Below are 14,075 nucleotides of genomic sequence, written 5' to 3' on the forward strand. Positions count from 1 at the left end.
GTTTTCGTGTTTTTGTTACCATTATTGCTCCCTTTTCAATTTTTATTATTTATTTTCATCATTACACATTTATTATGTATTTTTTTGCTTTTACATCTTTAGTATTCTGGATTATTTTTATATTTTGATCGATTTGCCTGAACTATAGCCAAGATTACTATTTTCTTTGATAACTAACATTATAACTAACTAACAGGTAAGATAAGCTATTTTTATATTATTTTTTAAATATTTTTATTTACATTTTATGTTATTCATTTGTATTTTTATATTTTCCATGTTTTTTTTTCCAAGAGTAGATTCTCAAAAAGTGACGTAATTTTTGGATTAGAACCTTTATTTTCCTCTGACTTTATGTGGTGAGTTCAGATGCTATGGTGATTACGATTTTCGAAATCTTGCAGTTCAACCGAGAGATCTGTTCTCGTATTGATTTTCTACAAATACTAGGCATATTTTCAACGTACTGCCTCCCGATCCTTATGTTTCCCTGGACGACACGTCCGCACCGATGCCCGCATCTAGGCTTTCGGCTCCGAAAGATCTCGATCGAACCGCTGATCCAGTGCGACGCGGTCATTGCAGTCGACCACATAAACATAAGTATCATCGAATATATAAAGATTTTTTGATCTTATTCAACACAATGCTAATCCATTGCATTTTTCTGAATTGATAGTGCCTTTCATGGATTATTTTTAATTAACGTAACGTAGGAATTGGAGATGTGTTGGTCCTGCATGGAATTCAGGAATTCAGTGGGATAACAGTCTAAATATGCCTAGATATGGTTTACGATTCCACTCAAATTACACGCCGGCCCTACGAATACGGCGTATTTCGTAGGGTTATTCATCCGCCTCATTCCCGATATTAACAGTAACTGAGGTCCATTTTTTTTTGGACCATTTAATTCTAATATAGATGAAAAGTCAGTAGTATTATATGAATATATGAAGATTTGAAAAAATTGATGTGAAAAACTATGGATAAAGAAAGATAAAGAAAGGAATTTGGATTAACCAAGTGTTTACTCCCTACAGTTTCATTCCTACTATTTCCTGTTTCATTTCTACTTCTTATTTACCGTATGGGCGCTCGTTTAGTACGGACACGTTCCCGATGGTAAATGAAGGGTCCCATTCCATTTTCCATCTTAGTATGCTACATTTTTTTCTATGATAATTATGTACATACAGGGTGGCCCCACATGAAGTGTGGCGCAAAAAAAAAAACCACCCACAACTTTGCACCAATCAATCGAAATAAGAAATATTTTCTATTCAATAGTTAGGAAATTCTACGTAAGTTCTCACATAACACATAGAGACTGACTGCCTTTACCTTCAGTACAAGCGTCCAATCTCTTCGGGAGGTTTTGAGGATCAGTGCGATCAGGTCCCATGCCCCATGCCTCGTCCAAGACCCCTTGCAGCGAATCCAGTGACATGTACTCAAAAGAGAAGGCTTTTCGTTCTAGAATCGACCAGACAGTAAAATCCAAAAGATTGAGATCGGGCGAGTTTGACGGCGGAACATCGTCGTCCAGAAATCCGGAAGATTGATCTTACACCACTCCAGTGTCTTCTTTGCACCGTGGGCAGGGTCCCAATTTCGCTGAAAGGCCTAGTCAATGTCCTTACCGGTTTCTTTGCCTCAAGAAATCACCGCATCTCTGGATTTTCCACTTGCCCGTCACACTTCATGTGGACCACCTCATATATATTATGATTATCATGTAATTTTTCACTTTATTTATTTGTTTATCTTTTTACAAATTGCAATTATAATTATTAATTACGTGTTTTTTCTTTTCTTAAATTAACTTCACTCTTTTTCATAGTTGTTGGGGTTTAGGTTGCGCTGGTCGAGCTACAGTATGACCAAAGCACACCGCATTGGTTACTGATTCTACTCGGTGTGGTGACAACTCTGCTTGTTTCTGTACATTTATTAGCACTTATGATGTCCACATGTATACTACCGTATATGGAAGCTACTGGTTGTACACAAGACTCACCGCATATTCGATTAAAGTTAGTTTAAGTTTTCGGAATTTTCCCTTTATTTTTACATTAAAAAGAAGGATTTTACCATAGTACTTGATTTTCTTTTGCTGATTGATGTAGCCTGGCTACATCTGAAGATCCGTCATTGGGTCCCATAGTTGTAGTTTATCAGGATTAGCGAGAATTTGCTTAATGAGGTGAAATCACATCGTAATCACTGCAAGAATATTTATTTTTGGTAATAAACTTACTCTATAGTGGAAAAAACCGTTCTTTTACGCGAAATTCACGTCCTTATATGTTATCTTCAAACGATCAATATATCGATTGTTTTGAAGAAGAAACTGTGTCCATTTGCTGTAAGATCTGCGTAAAAAGTTTAATTTGTTTATGTGTATCGTAATAATTACATACGACGAACTTTTATGGATTTTTTTCTCCTGGATATAGTGCGAAAAAAATATCTGTTTTCTTGCGGGGGAAATTTTTGAAAGAGTGCGAGAAATAAATCTTTTACAGTACTCATTCCGTAGCTCTAAAAAGAATGCTACTCTACTAGAGAGATCTGCTTCTGCCCTCAGTACTTGTAAGAATTGTTGCGTACCGTCTCCTCCCCCCCCCCCTGCCTTAAAAAAAAGAAAAGAAAAAAGAGCTAATTTTTTCTCCTAGAGCTGAACTTGGAACGAACATATAGAGAAATCCACAACAGCATTTCTTCCTTTTAATTTGGAATGGTGCCAAGTAACAATAAAGTAGATAGAGGGAAATTTTGCAAAAAAAAAAACTTTGTGCTACTGATCTGTGCCAGGATAATATTCGATGTAATATTAACCAAAAAAAAAAGAGAATTTTCTAAATCTTCCTTAAAATTTGTTCTTTTTCCAGATTCTACATTGACCTATCGTGGTTATTCTCGACATGTATTGGTTTACTGTTATTCCTTGTTGAAATTGGCATAATATTCTTTGTTAAGTTTACCTCTGTAGATTATCCAGTAGCTGGTTACATCACAACAATTTTACTTAGTATGTTTTTTTTTTCGGATTCTCTTGTCTCTTCCGTACGTTGATTTTTTTCTTGATCCTAAAAAATGGTGATTTTTCAGTACCTGTTGTGGTTGTCTTCGTTGTGTTCTCGTATTTGATACATAAAAGCAGAGTGTCGCATACGTTAGGACGATTTAAAGATAAGGTGAGATTTTTATATGGCAAAGAATTGGTATTATCCGTTCCAAATAATCAATATATCGATTGTTTCGAAGAAGAAATTGTGTCAATTTGCTGTAAGATCTCCTTAAAGGCATCACTCCACAAATCTGAGGTGGTGCGGATTTCAGGTGGAGTATTCGTATAGGGGATCGTAGACTATGGAGAGAGGGGGGGGGGGGTGATTCCGTCCATTTCTTCCTAATTGCCGTAAAAAAAAACGGCCCGGAAGATACGGCGCGTGCACAAGCCTGGCGCGCTCCAATCGAACTCCTTGAAGAAAATAGCGCGCCGGAACGCCCGAAGCCGTATCTTCCGGGCCGTTTTTACGGTAATTAGGAAGAAATGAGCGGAATCACCCCTCTCTCCTTAATCTACGAGTCCGTATAGGCATAACCCACCTGAAACCCGCACCACCCCAGATTCGTAGTGTGATGCCTTTAAATAATTAATTTCTTTATGTATATCGTCATAATTTTTACTAACTTTTCGCTACACATCCCTTCTAAAATCCAGGTTTGGTGTTCTATACTGATTAAAATGCCGCTAAACATGACCATCTAGGTTAACGCAAGCAAAAAAAAAAAGGAATCCAACTGAATTTTCAGAGTAACTGAGTGCATTGTCTAATCATTCATGAATAAAATCATTTCTTTTCTCTGTTTCTCTTTATTCCTATCCTAAAATCCAATCTTCTTTTCGAATTTACAATCAGTTTCTGATCAGGTGATGAGAGTCTGTACCAGTAAACAAAGAGACCAATTATTATAAATACCCGTAGCAAAATTTGGCAGGAATTGTAATTCAACTTTTTTTCGTCTGAGTTCTCCTTTTCTCGATTTTTTTTTGCTATTTTTGGATGAAAAAACTGTAAAATTGGTTGTACTGTCACTTAAAATAATATGATGCAAGTCATTAATTCTTTTTAAAGCCGTTTTTTGTATGCATGTGCATTTTCGACTAGCTAAATTCTACTTATTTTTGTAGCTCTTGGATTATTTGATTACATTTTTGGTTTTTTTTTAGAGAAATGTTTCTTTAGCCTCATCTTTCCAGTTAAATTTGCTTTATTTTATTATATTAATTTTTTACTTATTTTTATTTTAATTTTCCATCTTCTCTTATTTTCAATCATTTTCATTATATAGAATGCGATTTACAATGGAATCTTGTATTTTGAATCAAACTACAATTACAATTACACTCTTTTAGATTTTTCTGCAAAATAAACCCTTTTTCAGGTTGATACAATGAAACAATTTTTGGATGTTGAAGCTCAAATGACAAAATCTTCACTGGGAGCTGTTAAGGATATTTGAAATAGTGCTGCGATCAGTGTGAATGGAACCACCGAGTGGAGACTGTAAAAATCTGTATATGTATTCCGATGTTAGCAAAAAAAAGCAGTGTCGGCAGTGATTTGATTCACTTAAGCCTTCGTAGGGGCTTTTCTAGTAGGATCGTACGTTTTTTTAAATAATATTATTCCATTGAATAAGTAGTTCTTCAGCCTTATTTGAAGCCTTAGGCCCCTTTTCCATACAATTTATCCAGACAATGATTCTCCCGGCAATGACGTATGACATCACCCTATAAAAATTTTGTTCATAACAATTTCTCCTTGTTTTCTTTTCTTTTCTTTTTTACTATAATTCAGGTTGTCATTTTTGTTGATCGTTTTAGTCCGTTTAAAGCGGGTATTTTATTTTTGTACTGTATCTAGTGTCTTATTGTAATACAGACTAATATGATTGAAATAAAGCGCTAATGAACTGTGTGAATACGATAGCATTCCTAGAAACTGGTCGATGGATCCTGTTTGAAAAGCATATTTTTCATAAAGAAGGCATGAGTACGCTATAGTGTGTTGTAATCGAATGTTCTGTACGATTAAAGTGGCAATGATCACATCAGTTAGGGAACTTAGAGAACTTTCCTACTTTACGCGCGGTCTTGGGCGATTTTGCGCCCGTTTTTCTCTAGACGAGGCGACTAAAAGATGGAAAATGTAGGAACTATAACGTATCCTTACGAATCGTATAATGAACTAGAATTATATAATGTTCAGATAGACTTCCGGAGAGATTCATGCTGGAACCTCACTTCTTGTTGTTCTATCGATCGGTGGTTAGGAAAAGTCATGAAGTTCTTTCCTAACTACCGATCGATAGAACGTTCGTTGGGTGAACCTTTCGAAACACTCTTCGTCACTCCCACCATAGAAAAATGTTGAATTTTTTCCAGAGATGTACTCAAAATTAGAACTATGGGATGTTATGTTATGTGTACTTGTATTAGCGAACTTCTTATCTAATCTCATAGGTGACAATCGCTTTGTTCTGGAAGCATCCCAGTTAATGTTCATCCTTTATTTCTGTATTTTTTCGTCCAGACTACCACTGCGATTTTACATCATTTCACTCAATTTTTCGAGGCTTTTTGAAGATTTTTGCGAAAAAAAGCTGATTAGCCAGCGACATCGATTGCTGCATTCGCGACGTGACTGCCTTGCTGCCGATTGTGCAATTGTGAGTCATTCTCCTCCTGTGATAATATCCAAGCCTCGAAATGCACCTCTCAATTGGAATAGGGGACTTCTGGACAACTCAGCTCACCCAACTTTCTGTGAGAATTCATTTCTCCGACGTAGAATCGATCATCATTAACGATTTCTGGTTTCTTCTGCTCATACCCTGGATATTTATTGCCTTTTAAAGGCCCTATGGAAGCGTAATATTGCGCCCATCTCATTTTAACCTTAACTTTTTCATCTTAGGATTTTTGCTTCGGTTCCTCAGTATGAGATTCTCTTCATCTGACATAAATCTGGAGTAGTCCGGAGATTTTTTTCCTTATTCTTATTTTGATGGATATTGTTCATGATGTAGTTTCTATGTATTGCAGCAAAACCGCTTAACATCACGTACAAATTCAGGAATCAGGAACACCTTTAACTTACTTACTTAGTAACTTTAGAGGCATCAGTTTACCCTACGACGCTACTCTTTACACTGTACGCTACACCTGTCACTCATTGAGAAAATGAAAGCGCGTAAAGAGGATTTCACTACCCGCGGATGTAAATGATTGCTTCATGGAATACTTTAATATGTAATCCATTTCACTTCGTTTCATTTCTTTACTCCCCAGGATGTCAAGAGATGCTTCGTTGGGTGAACTAATACATCTCAAGCTCCGGATTTGCGTTGGGACGTTTGCAATTGTCGATAGTTGCGTTCCGAATCTTACATATCAGTTTGAAAAACCGATCATCGGAAGTTTGTCCGAAAGCTGTTTTTAACTCACGTGAGAACATTTTTTCCAGGGTATGGCGGTGTCGGTGAATCGTGCCACTCCTGCCGATGCGGCAGCGTTGATGGGTATGATTAGGGAACTAGCAGATTTCGAGAAAATGCCTGAAGGAGTGAAGGTGAGGTAAATAAAATAGCCTGTGCGGAGAAAAATTGGCATTTTCATAGAACTGGAGTCGAGAGGAAATTGTCGACTCGCAGCGAATTATTGATTTTTTCTCTAGATCGATGAAGTTCGACTTGCTGCTGACCTCGAAAGGAACGCTGTGGGTGGTTTTATACTACGAGACAGTGATGAACCGGCTGCTATGCTTCTCTTCTATTTTGCCTACTCGACATGGGAAGGACAATATATTCATATGGAAGATTTGTATGTACGACCAGCGTTTCGTCGAAAGGGATACGGTCGAATGTTATGGCGTGAGCTTGGCGTTTTAGCTAAAGAAATGGGCTGCAGAAGGTGGGTGTACTTAATTACCAGTACTAGTAATTCTCTTTAAAAAAAAACCTAATGTAAAAAATGTATTTACTATTATTATTATTATTTGTTTATTTGTAATCTTGACATTTGAGTTTTCTAATTTCTTACTATTACCTAATTTATTATTTTCTAAATAAAGATGTATTTATTATTGTTATTTTTATTACCAATTTGTGTTCTTACGTTTGGGTTTTCTAATTTCACCTAGTTTTTAATTTTAGAAATTTTCCATGATTTTCAGAGAATAATGAGGGTAGTTGGAATAGTAAGAAAAAAAATGAAAAAGAAGAACTAGCCCTGATATCTAACGTGTGTAAGAATCAAAATATTTATCATGAAGCAGGGCGAGGAGGAGGATGGGGTTGTAATTTTTGCACTATTTCTTTTTTTTCGATCAAAACTGTATCTCTGTATTTGTATTTAATTAATTGATATTAATTAATTTTATTGTTATTGTATAGTATTAATTTACAGTATTTCTTTTTTTCGACGAAAAAAATTACACTATTTTAGTTTGATTTAGACTCCAATGGAATGTGCTGGACTGGAATTCGAACGCTTTGGCGTTTTACGAAAAAATGCCTTCTCAAAATCTCACGAAGAAAGAGGGATGGTTACTGTATCGACTTGACGTCGATGGAATCTCAGCCTTAGCTGAATTGAAATGAAGATCTCTGTGATCCGTGTAATCTCTATGGAACAAATAAATTGTTAATGAATTGTGTTATGGCGTGAGCTTCGCGTTCAAAATTTTCTATGATTATTTTTCAATATTTTTCTTGTTTTTTTTTTTTTACTTTGGTACATCCATAGTTGTGGATTTAGTTCTGAGAAATTGTCTTGTCTTCATCGTTTTTATGTCTCCAGAATTGAAAAAAAAATCTTGAGATTGTTCTAACATCACAAGAAATTGGTTCTTCCCGCCTGGTTCTCATTCAAATCTTCTCCTGGATAACTCCCTCTCAAAAGAAAACCGCTCGGAACGATATATTACAAAGGAAAGGATGGATTTTCACCTCCGAACGCACACGACAGGCCTGGCGCGTTACGTCCTCGGCAAAGTTGGGCACCGATACTCTCTCTCTCTCTCTCTCTCTCTCTGCCTTCCTGCTGCCACCGATCAATAGGACGATAATCGATATGGCGACGACGTTGATACTCCTTCGGGCTCGTTCTAAAAATAATTTTCCGCTTTTTTTGTGCAATGGCGCGTAAGTAATAATACCTCGAAAGTAAATAGTAATAATACCTCGAAATTGATCGAATTATGGATTTAAAACCATCAGCTAATTCCCACGGCTTCTAGAGTTCCCCTTCGAGAAACTTGAGCAGGGAATTTAGAGTTTATTGTTTTCGATTCGTCTTTTTTCGCCTCACAGAGAAGTTCCCATCGTTATCGCTCAATATCTAATCATGACGAAACGGACGTATTCCTGAATTTCTTTGTTTTTTCTCAAAAGCATCACCCCACGAATCTGAGGTGGTACGGATTTCAGGTGGAGAGTTCCTATACGGGATCGTAGATTATGGAGAGAAGGGTGGTTCCGTCCATTTCTTCCTAATTGCCGTAAAAAACGGTCCGGAAGATACGGCTTCGAGCGTTCTGGCGCACTATTTTCTACGAGGAGTTCGACTGGAGCGCGCCAGCCTTGTGCGGGGTCACGTATATCTCCTCCTCACCACGTAAACCAACTACGATAAAATTGCAGCTGATAGCCTGGGTTCGAAGAAAATCGAAAACTGATCAGTGAGGTAACTCTTCATAGCTCCTGCATATACAACGGAATAAATTTGTATAAATACTTGTATAGATTCGCTAAATTTGATTGAGACTTACAAGAGGACCCTATTTAGACACGAACACTGTCCTGACATACGCCGCAGTTTGCCTTCTCGAGAACGTCCGTTAGGGATACTCCTGGGAGCAGTGCTCCCTCCTGCTTTAAAGGAGCGAGGTCGAGCAACGGGTGGCGGTCCCACGGTGCTATGTGGTGAGACGTGTAGTGTTGGCGCATTGCCAACTCTATCCTGTATTCCTCCGATCTGCTTCAAGACCTGGAATTTGCCGTGGTTTCGTCGATTTTTCGGATCTCTAGTGGTTCTTATATGTGGAGTGGTCTTCTTCAGCAACTTTGCATGTCTTTTTAAGCTATTGCTTGTTATGGGTACATCTAAACACCTATTTCATTGAAGTTAATAGCTATTTCACTTACTACAGTATTTTACCGATAATGAAGCGAATTATTGCGTTGCTATGATGTAGTTTTAATTCCACACACAAAATCCTTTAATTTTTTTCCTTATAGTTTCGTTTTGCGCGATTTAATTATTTGATGTAATTCTAAATGCGTCTTGTTGAGTTCTCTTTCTTTTTCCCAGGGTTCTTCGCTGACACTTCACAATGGTGCTAATCTCTGCGAGCATAGTGTCCAAGTCTGGAAAAGGTCTGTTCTTCCGGAAATTAAGACGTGTTCTTGAAATAGCGAAAAGTAGTACAAATCTGTTCATACTGCTACTTTAAGCGCTTGTCACACGAGTTTTCGTATCGGATATGACTCGTGCACGTATGGAGGGACTTCTCGATGCTTTTCCAAAACTTATAGGGAACGATAAGGATTCAGGTACTGTTTATTGACTATTCATATAGGAATATTTGCTTTATTTTAGAACCTATAGGGTGATATTTATTGATTTGCATCAGACCCACATTGCTTCCCCTTATAAGAGCATGCTTTTCCACTGAAGATTGTTAATAATTCTATTTTTATTTAGATTCTACCAAGTCAGGTTGGTTTTTGAGATGTTTTCCAATTTTGTTTATAATCACGTCTAGCTTAACCGACTCACTTTTCACTATTTTTGTTTATCTTTTGCTCCACACTTAACATCGCCCTAAAATTGCACGCTTTCATCCTCTCCCTTTCTTTTTTTAGTTGTTGGCTGAGTTTTTAATGCGTTTTGTGGTGGTGTTAAATCTTGATAGGTGGTTGTAAAAGGAAAATACTGAAGAAATGTACGTTTTATTCATTTTAGTACAACGACAGCATACTTTCATCGAAACTGACAGTGTACGGTATGTCTATCATCCCCTGGATAGCGTGTACATGGTTCTGATCACTACCAAAACGTCGAACATTCTCGAAGATCTTGAGACACTTAGATTGTTCTCGCGTGTGGTACGTTCGTGATTTGGTTTAATACTGTTCTTTTTCTTAGGAATGGAAACCTCTTCCATTTTTGAAGATATCAGTTTAGCTTCTTTGTTGTATTATGGATTTTACCTTTCTCTACCCTTTTAGATCCCCGAATATTGTCGCTCCAATGACGAGAAAGAAATCCTCGCTCACGATTTTGATTTGATCTTCGCGTTTGATGAAGTCGTCACCCTAGGATACAGGTGCTTTTTTTTGGGTTTTTGCGAAATTTTCTTGTCTTTTCCTTGATATTTATAAATAAGTTGTTTATATGGATTATACTCTCCTTTTTTGATAACTTATGGGTTTACTGTCTCTTATGATATGTTCTTAACTACATATAATGTGGATTCTTGGAGGTGAATGATTAATTCTAGCGTTTTTGTTTTGAACTACAACGTTTCTCAGATCAGTCATCATAATTTGATTAATTTTCAAATCCACTTAATTTTTCATGTTTTACCAATTTTAATTCTTTTACGAAGCCCTGCTCAATGTTGTCTTTTAGGGAAAGTGTCAACTTAGCTCAGATTCGTACTTTTACTGAAATGGACTCTCATGAAGAGCGCGTTTTTCTACAGATCAAAGAGGTTATTTAACTAAAAGCCGTATTCTAGATAGTTAGCTATGTATATTCAACTATAGGCCCAAGAACGAGCTGCGAAACAAGCTATGGCTGAAAAGGCAAAGGAATTCAAACGTTTGCAGAAGGAGGCTCTTAGCAAAGGACTCAAACCATCAAGTAAGTTCAGGATTAAATCCTCAAATCATCAGAGTTCTGGTTGCTACATTTCGTTCTCCTTTCTTTTTCTACAAATATTTGGATTGGAGGTGCTGGCTTCGGAGCTTCTGCTACGGGGATTTCGTCTGCATCAACACCTCTCACCGCTGTGCAAGAACCCGCTGCTCCTAGACCAGCAACCACTGCACCGAGAGCTGGTGGAGGAAAGGTGCGATTTATCCTGTTTATTCCTATTTGTTTATGTACTGTTTATGTGTCAAAGTTTTCTTTTTTTGTAGGCTCTCAAGCTTGGGGCTAAAACAAAGGACGAGGATGTCTTTCTGCAGCAACTTCGTCAGGAAGGACAGACCATTGCACCTGTCGAGAAAGCTTCAGTATGTGTTTTGGCCGCTCTATAACTATTTCTTTTTTTTTCTTTAAAGCCTTTAGCAGATTCGTGCATCATACCCTCGTTGTTGTGTTGATATAGCGTGCTTACAGTCCCATTGTAGTAGGACTGTAAGCACGCGATATCTTGGTTTAGCAGTAGTAGGACTTTTTCATTGGAATTAAAGGCAGCATACCACGAATCTGGTGCGGATTTCAAGTGGAGTATCCGTATACGGGGCCGTAGACTATGGAGACGGGTAGTTCCGCTCATCTCTCCCTGCACCACTGCAAACAGCCGCCTCCAGAATGCTGTTTTGTACGACGTCATCTATTGGAACGCTCCACCTCTTGCGCCGCCTCCGCCATGCGATTTGTCGAAAATCAATTCGGACTGCCCCGATAGGCAGTAAGGGACGCCACGCGTGCAAGGGTGGTGCGCTGCAATAGAAGGCATCGTACAAAACAGCATTCCAAGCCCGGCTGCTTACAGCGATTCAGAGAGAGATGAACGGAATCACCCCGCTCTCCATAATCTACGACTCCGTATACGGATACTCCACTTGAAATACGTACCATCCCAGATTCGTGGTATGCTGCCTTTTCTGTGTATTTGTAGCTTTATTGTGTTGGTTTATTTATTCAAAGGATATGTGAATTTGTAGCGTGATGGTGCTGGTGTGTCTACAATGGCAGCCGCTCCGTTATCAAATGTAAAGAGAGAAGTTGTCCATGTTCGTACGGAAGAAAAGATGATAGCAACAGTAAGTCGTGACGGAGGACTTCAAGGAGCAGAGGTAATTGTAATTCCGCTGGTATAAATATCCCTAAAGTTCTGAATTCGATTCAATATTATGACGCACAGATTCTTGGTGTCGTTAGCTTGTCGGTATCTGCACCAGAATATAACACAGTCGCTATACAGATGCACAACAAAGCACCCACAGGTGCGCAGTTGCAGGTTCGTTGAAAACCAAAGGATTTGTGTTCACATTTTCTCTTTTCCTCTTGAATTGAGTGTACCTGAATCATCCTTAGGTCCATCCAAATCTTGACAAGAAAGAATGGCACACATCATCTATGCTAAAGCTAAAGTCCGCTGGTAAACCATTCCCTGTGAACAACGATGTAGGTGTGCTGAAATGGAAACTGGTACTTACCGAAGAGGAACAGCTCCCTATTACACGTGAGCTTATCTGATTCCCTCCAAGAAACTTCTAGGACATTCTTCGATCTAATTACTCCCGTATCTCTTCACGATCATCTTTTAAATACACTAATAATTCCGTTGTTGTTAAGTTTATTTGCACCAATTCTCGTTCACTTCAGATCTTTTCAATCATTTCAGTGAACTGTTGGCCACAGGAATCAGCTGATGGTTGTCAAGTGAATATCGAATACACGTTGCAAAGAGAAGACTTATCGCTGGAAAATGTTGTAATCACTGTTCCATTACCGTAAGTACTTTTTTGTACGCTTTTTTTGCTCTTACTGGGGATACTCACTTTCCTACAGCTTAGTTAAAGGCATCACTCCACGAATCTGAAGTGGTACGGATTTCAGATGGAGTATTCGTATAAGGGATAGTAGATTATGTGGAGGAGGGTGATTCCGTCCATTTCTTCCTAATTGCCGTAAAAAACGGCCCGAAAGATACGGCTTCGGGCATTCTGGCGCACTTTTTTCTACTAGGAGTTCGACTGGAGCGCGCCAGCCTTGTGCGGCGCCGCATCTTCCGGGCCGTTTTTTACGGCAATTAAGAAGAAATGGACGGAATCACTCTCTCCATAATCTACTATCCCTCATAAGAATACTCTTCCTGAAATCTACACCACCTCAGATTCGTGGGGTGATACCTTTAACCTCCTTTATAGTACCTAGTGCTCTAGTAACTTTTCCTTAAGTGATTACTTGATGTGTGGAAGGAGTAACACGTACATTTACTTTAAGAAAGGTGATAACGACTATGAGAGAAATGATAGGGACTAGGTGTATGAAATTTTAACAAGATTGGATCGGTTTGGACAGCCAAAGAACGCGAATTATAAATCCTGTGACCGAGTTTTCTTTTAATTAGACGGTCTGTGTAATTCAGTAGATGATTTGCTGTGATAAAATCATTTTTTTACAGACCCGCCACTGTTCCTGTTGTATCCGAATGCGAAGGATCGTATGACTACCAAAAAGCTCGAAACCAAATTGTATGGACGATGCCGGTGATTGACAGGTGAGGCGTACTGTTAGTCATCATTTGTTCCCTGTTTATCTTCCCAACTTCTTCAGCACAAATTCTACTGGAACGTTGGAATTCTCTGTGCCGAACGGACATTCCGATCACTTTTTCCCTGTGCAAGTTCGCTTCCATACCGAGAAACTGTACTGTGACATCGGGGTGAGTTCAGTTATACTTTTATTTATTTATTTTTGTTTGTGCTGGTGTCATTACGTGTTCGTGTTATTCAATTCAGGTTGATGTGGCACAGTCCATGGACGGAAACTCAGTGGTGCCATTCTCCACCGAAACCCGTTTCCTTTCAGAAAAGTACGAGGTTGTTTAATGCGTATTCTTCCTTGAATTATTTAAACGGACGGTTTTTCATTCTTCTGATTTGTTAATGTAAGTTATACAAATTATGGTTCCATTGTATAGTTCATTTCTTTAAATTTCTTTAAATATACGCGGTGAAATTCGCCGTATCGATTTGTGATATTAAATTATTAATTTCTTGTTCTCTTCTTCGTTGAAAGACTGCACATAGTCTTCTCA

The 14,075-nt window shown here is 38.2% G+C and overlaps 3 protein-coding genes across 7 annotated transcripts in view; all 3 read left to right on the forward strand.

Moving 5' to 3' along the window:
• The window catches only part of RB195_008444 (uncharacterized protein), a gene marked incomplete at both ends in the record, with an annotated part of 41,254 nt that extends 36,721 nt beyond the window's left edge, over nt 1-4,533 (forward strand). For all 3 annotated transcript variants that reach the window (XM_064194946.1, XM_064194944.1, XM_064194947.1), the window contains 4 exons: nt 1,858-2,036; nt 2,895-3,034; nt 3,115-3,200; nt 4,456-4,533. In XM_064194946.1, the coding sequence (XP_064046089.1) occupies nt 1,858-2,036; nt 2,895-3,034; nt 3,115-3,200; nt 4,456-4,533 (483 nt within the window). The remainder of the gene's footprint in view (nt 1-1,857; nt 2,037-2,894; nt 3,035-3,114; nt 3,201-4,455) is intronic.
• Nucleotides 4,534-5,460: 927 nt separating this feature from the next.
• On the forward strand, nt 5,461-7,674 carry RB195_008445 (uncharacterized protein; the record flags this gene model as incomplete). 2 transcript variants are annotated; one of them, XM_064194949.1, is made up of 5 exons in its annotated part: nt 5,461-5,536; nt 5,660-5,742; nt 6,540-6,644; nt 6,750-6,985; nt 7,530-7,674. In XM_064194949.1, 5 exons carry the CDS (start codon nt 5,461-5,463, stop codon nt 7,672-7,674), a joined length of 645 nt encoding a protein of 214 aa, XP_064046093.1. The 2 variants fall into 2 exon arrangements, with proteins under 2 accessions (XP_064046093.1, XP_064046094.1); XM_064194948.1 differs by lacking the exons at nt 5,461-5,536; nt 5,660-5,742 and having other exon boundaries at nt 6,543-6,644.
• A 1,733-nt stretch (nt 7,675-9,407) lies between these two features.
• Nucleotides 9,408-13,866, forward strand: RB195_008446 (uncharacterized protein; the record flags this gene model as incomplete). 2 transcript variants are annotated; one of them, XM_064194950.1, is made up of 16 exons in its annotated part: nt 9,408-9,450; nt 9,529-9,627; nt 9,779-9,793; nt 10,040-10,182; nt 10,306-10,403; nt 10,709-10,790; nt 10,846-10,942; nt 11,032-11,150; nt 11,221-11,316; nt 11,974-12,105; nt 12,174-12,269; nt 12,347-12,494; nt 12,657-12,765; nt 13,440-13,535; nt 13,592-13,700; nt 13,777-13,866. In XM_064194950.1, 16 exons carry the CDS (start codon nt 9,408-9,410, stop codon nt 13,864-13,866), a joined length of 1,572 nt encoding a protein of 523 aa, XP_064046095.1. The 2 variants fall into 2 exon arrangements, with proteins under 2 accessions (XP_064046095.1, XP_064046096.1); XM_064194951.1 differs by lacking the exon at nt 9,779-9,793.
• Nucleotides 13,867-14,075: the final 209 nt, after the last annotated feature.

The sequence above is a fragment of the Necator americanus genome, chromosome III, assembly GCF_031761385.1.
Source record: "Necator americanus strain Aroian chromosome III, whole genome shotgun sequence".
Taxonomy (NCBI): Eukaryota; Metazoa; Nematoda; class Chromadorea; order Rhabditida; family Ancylostomatidae; genus Necator; species Necator americanus.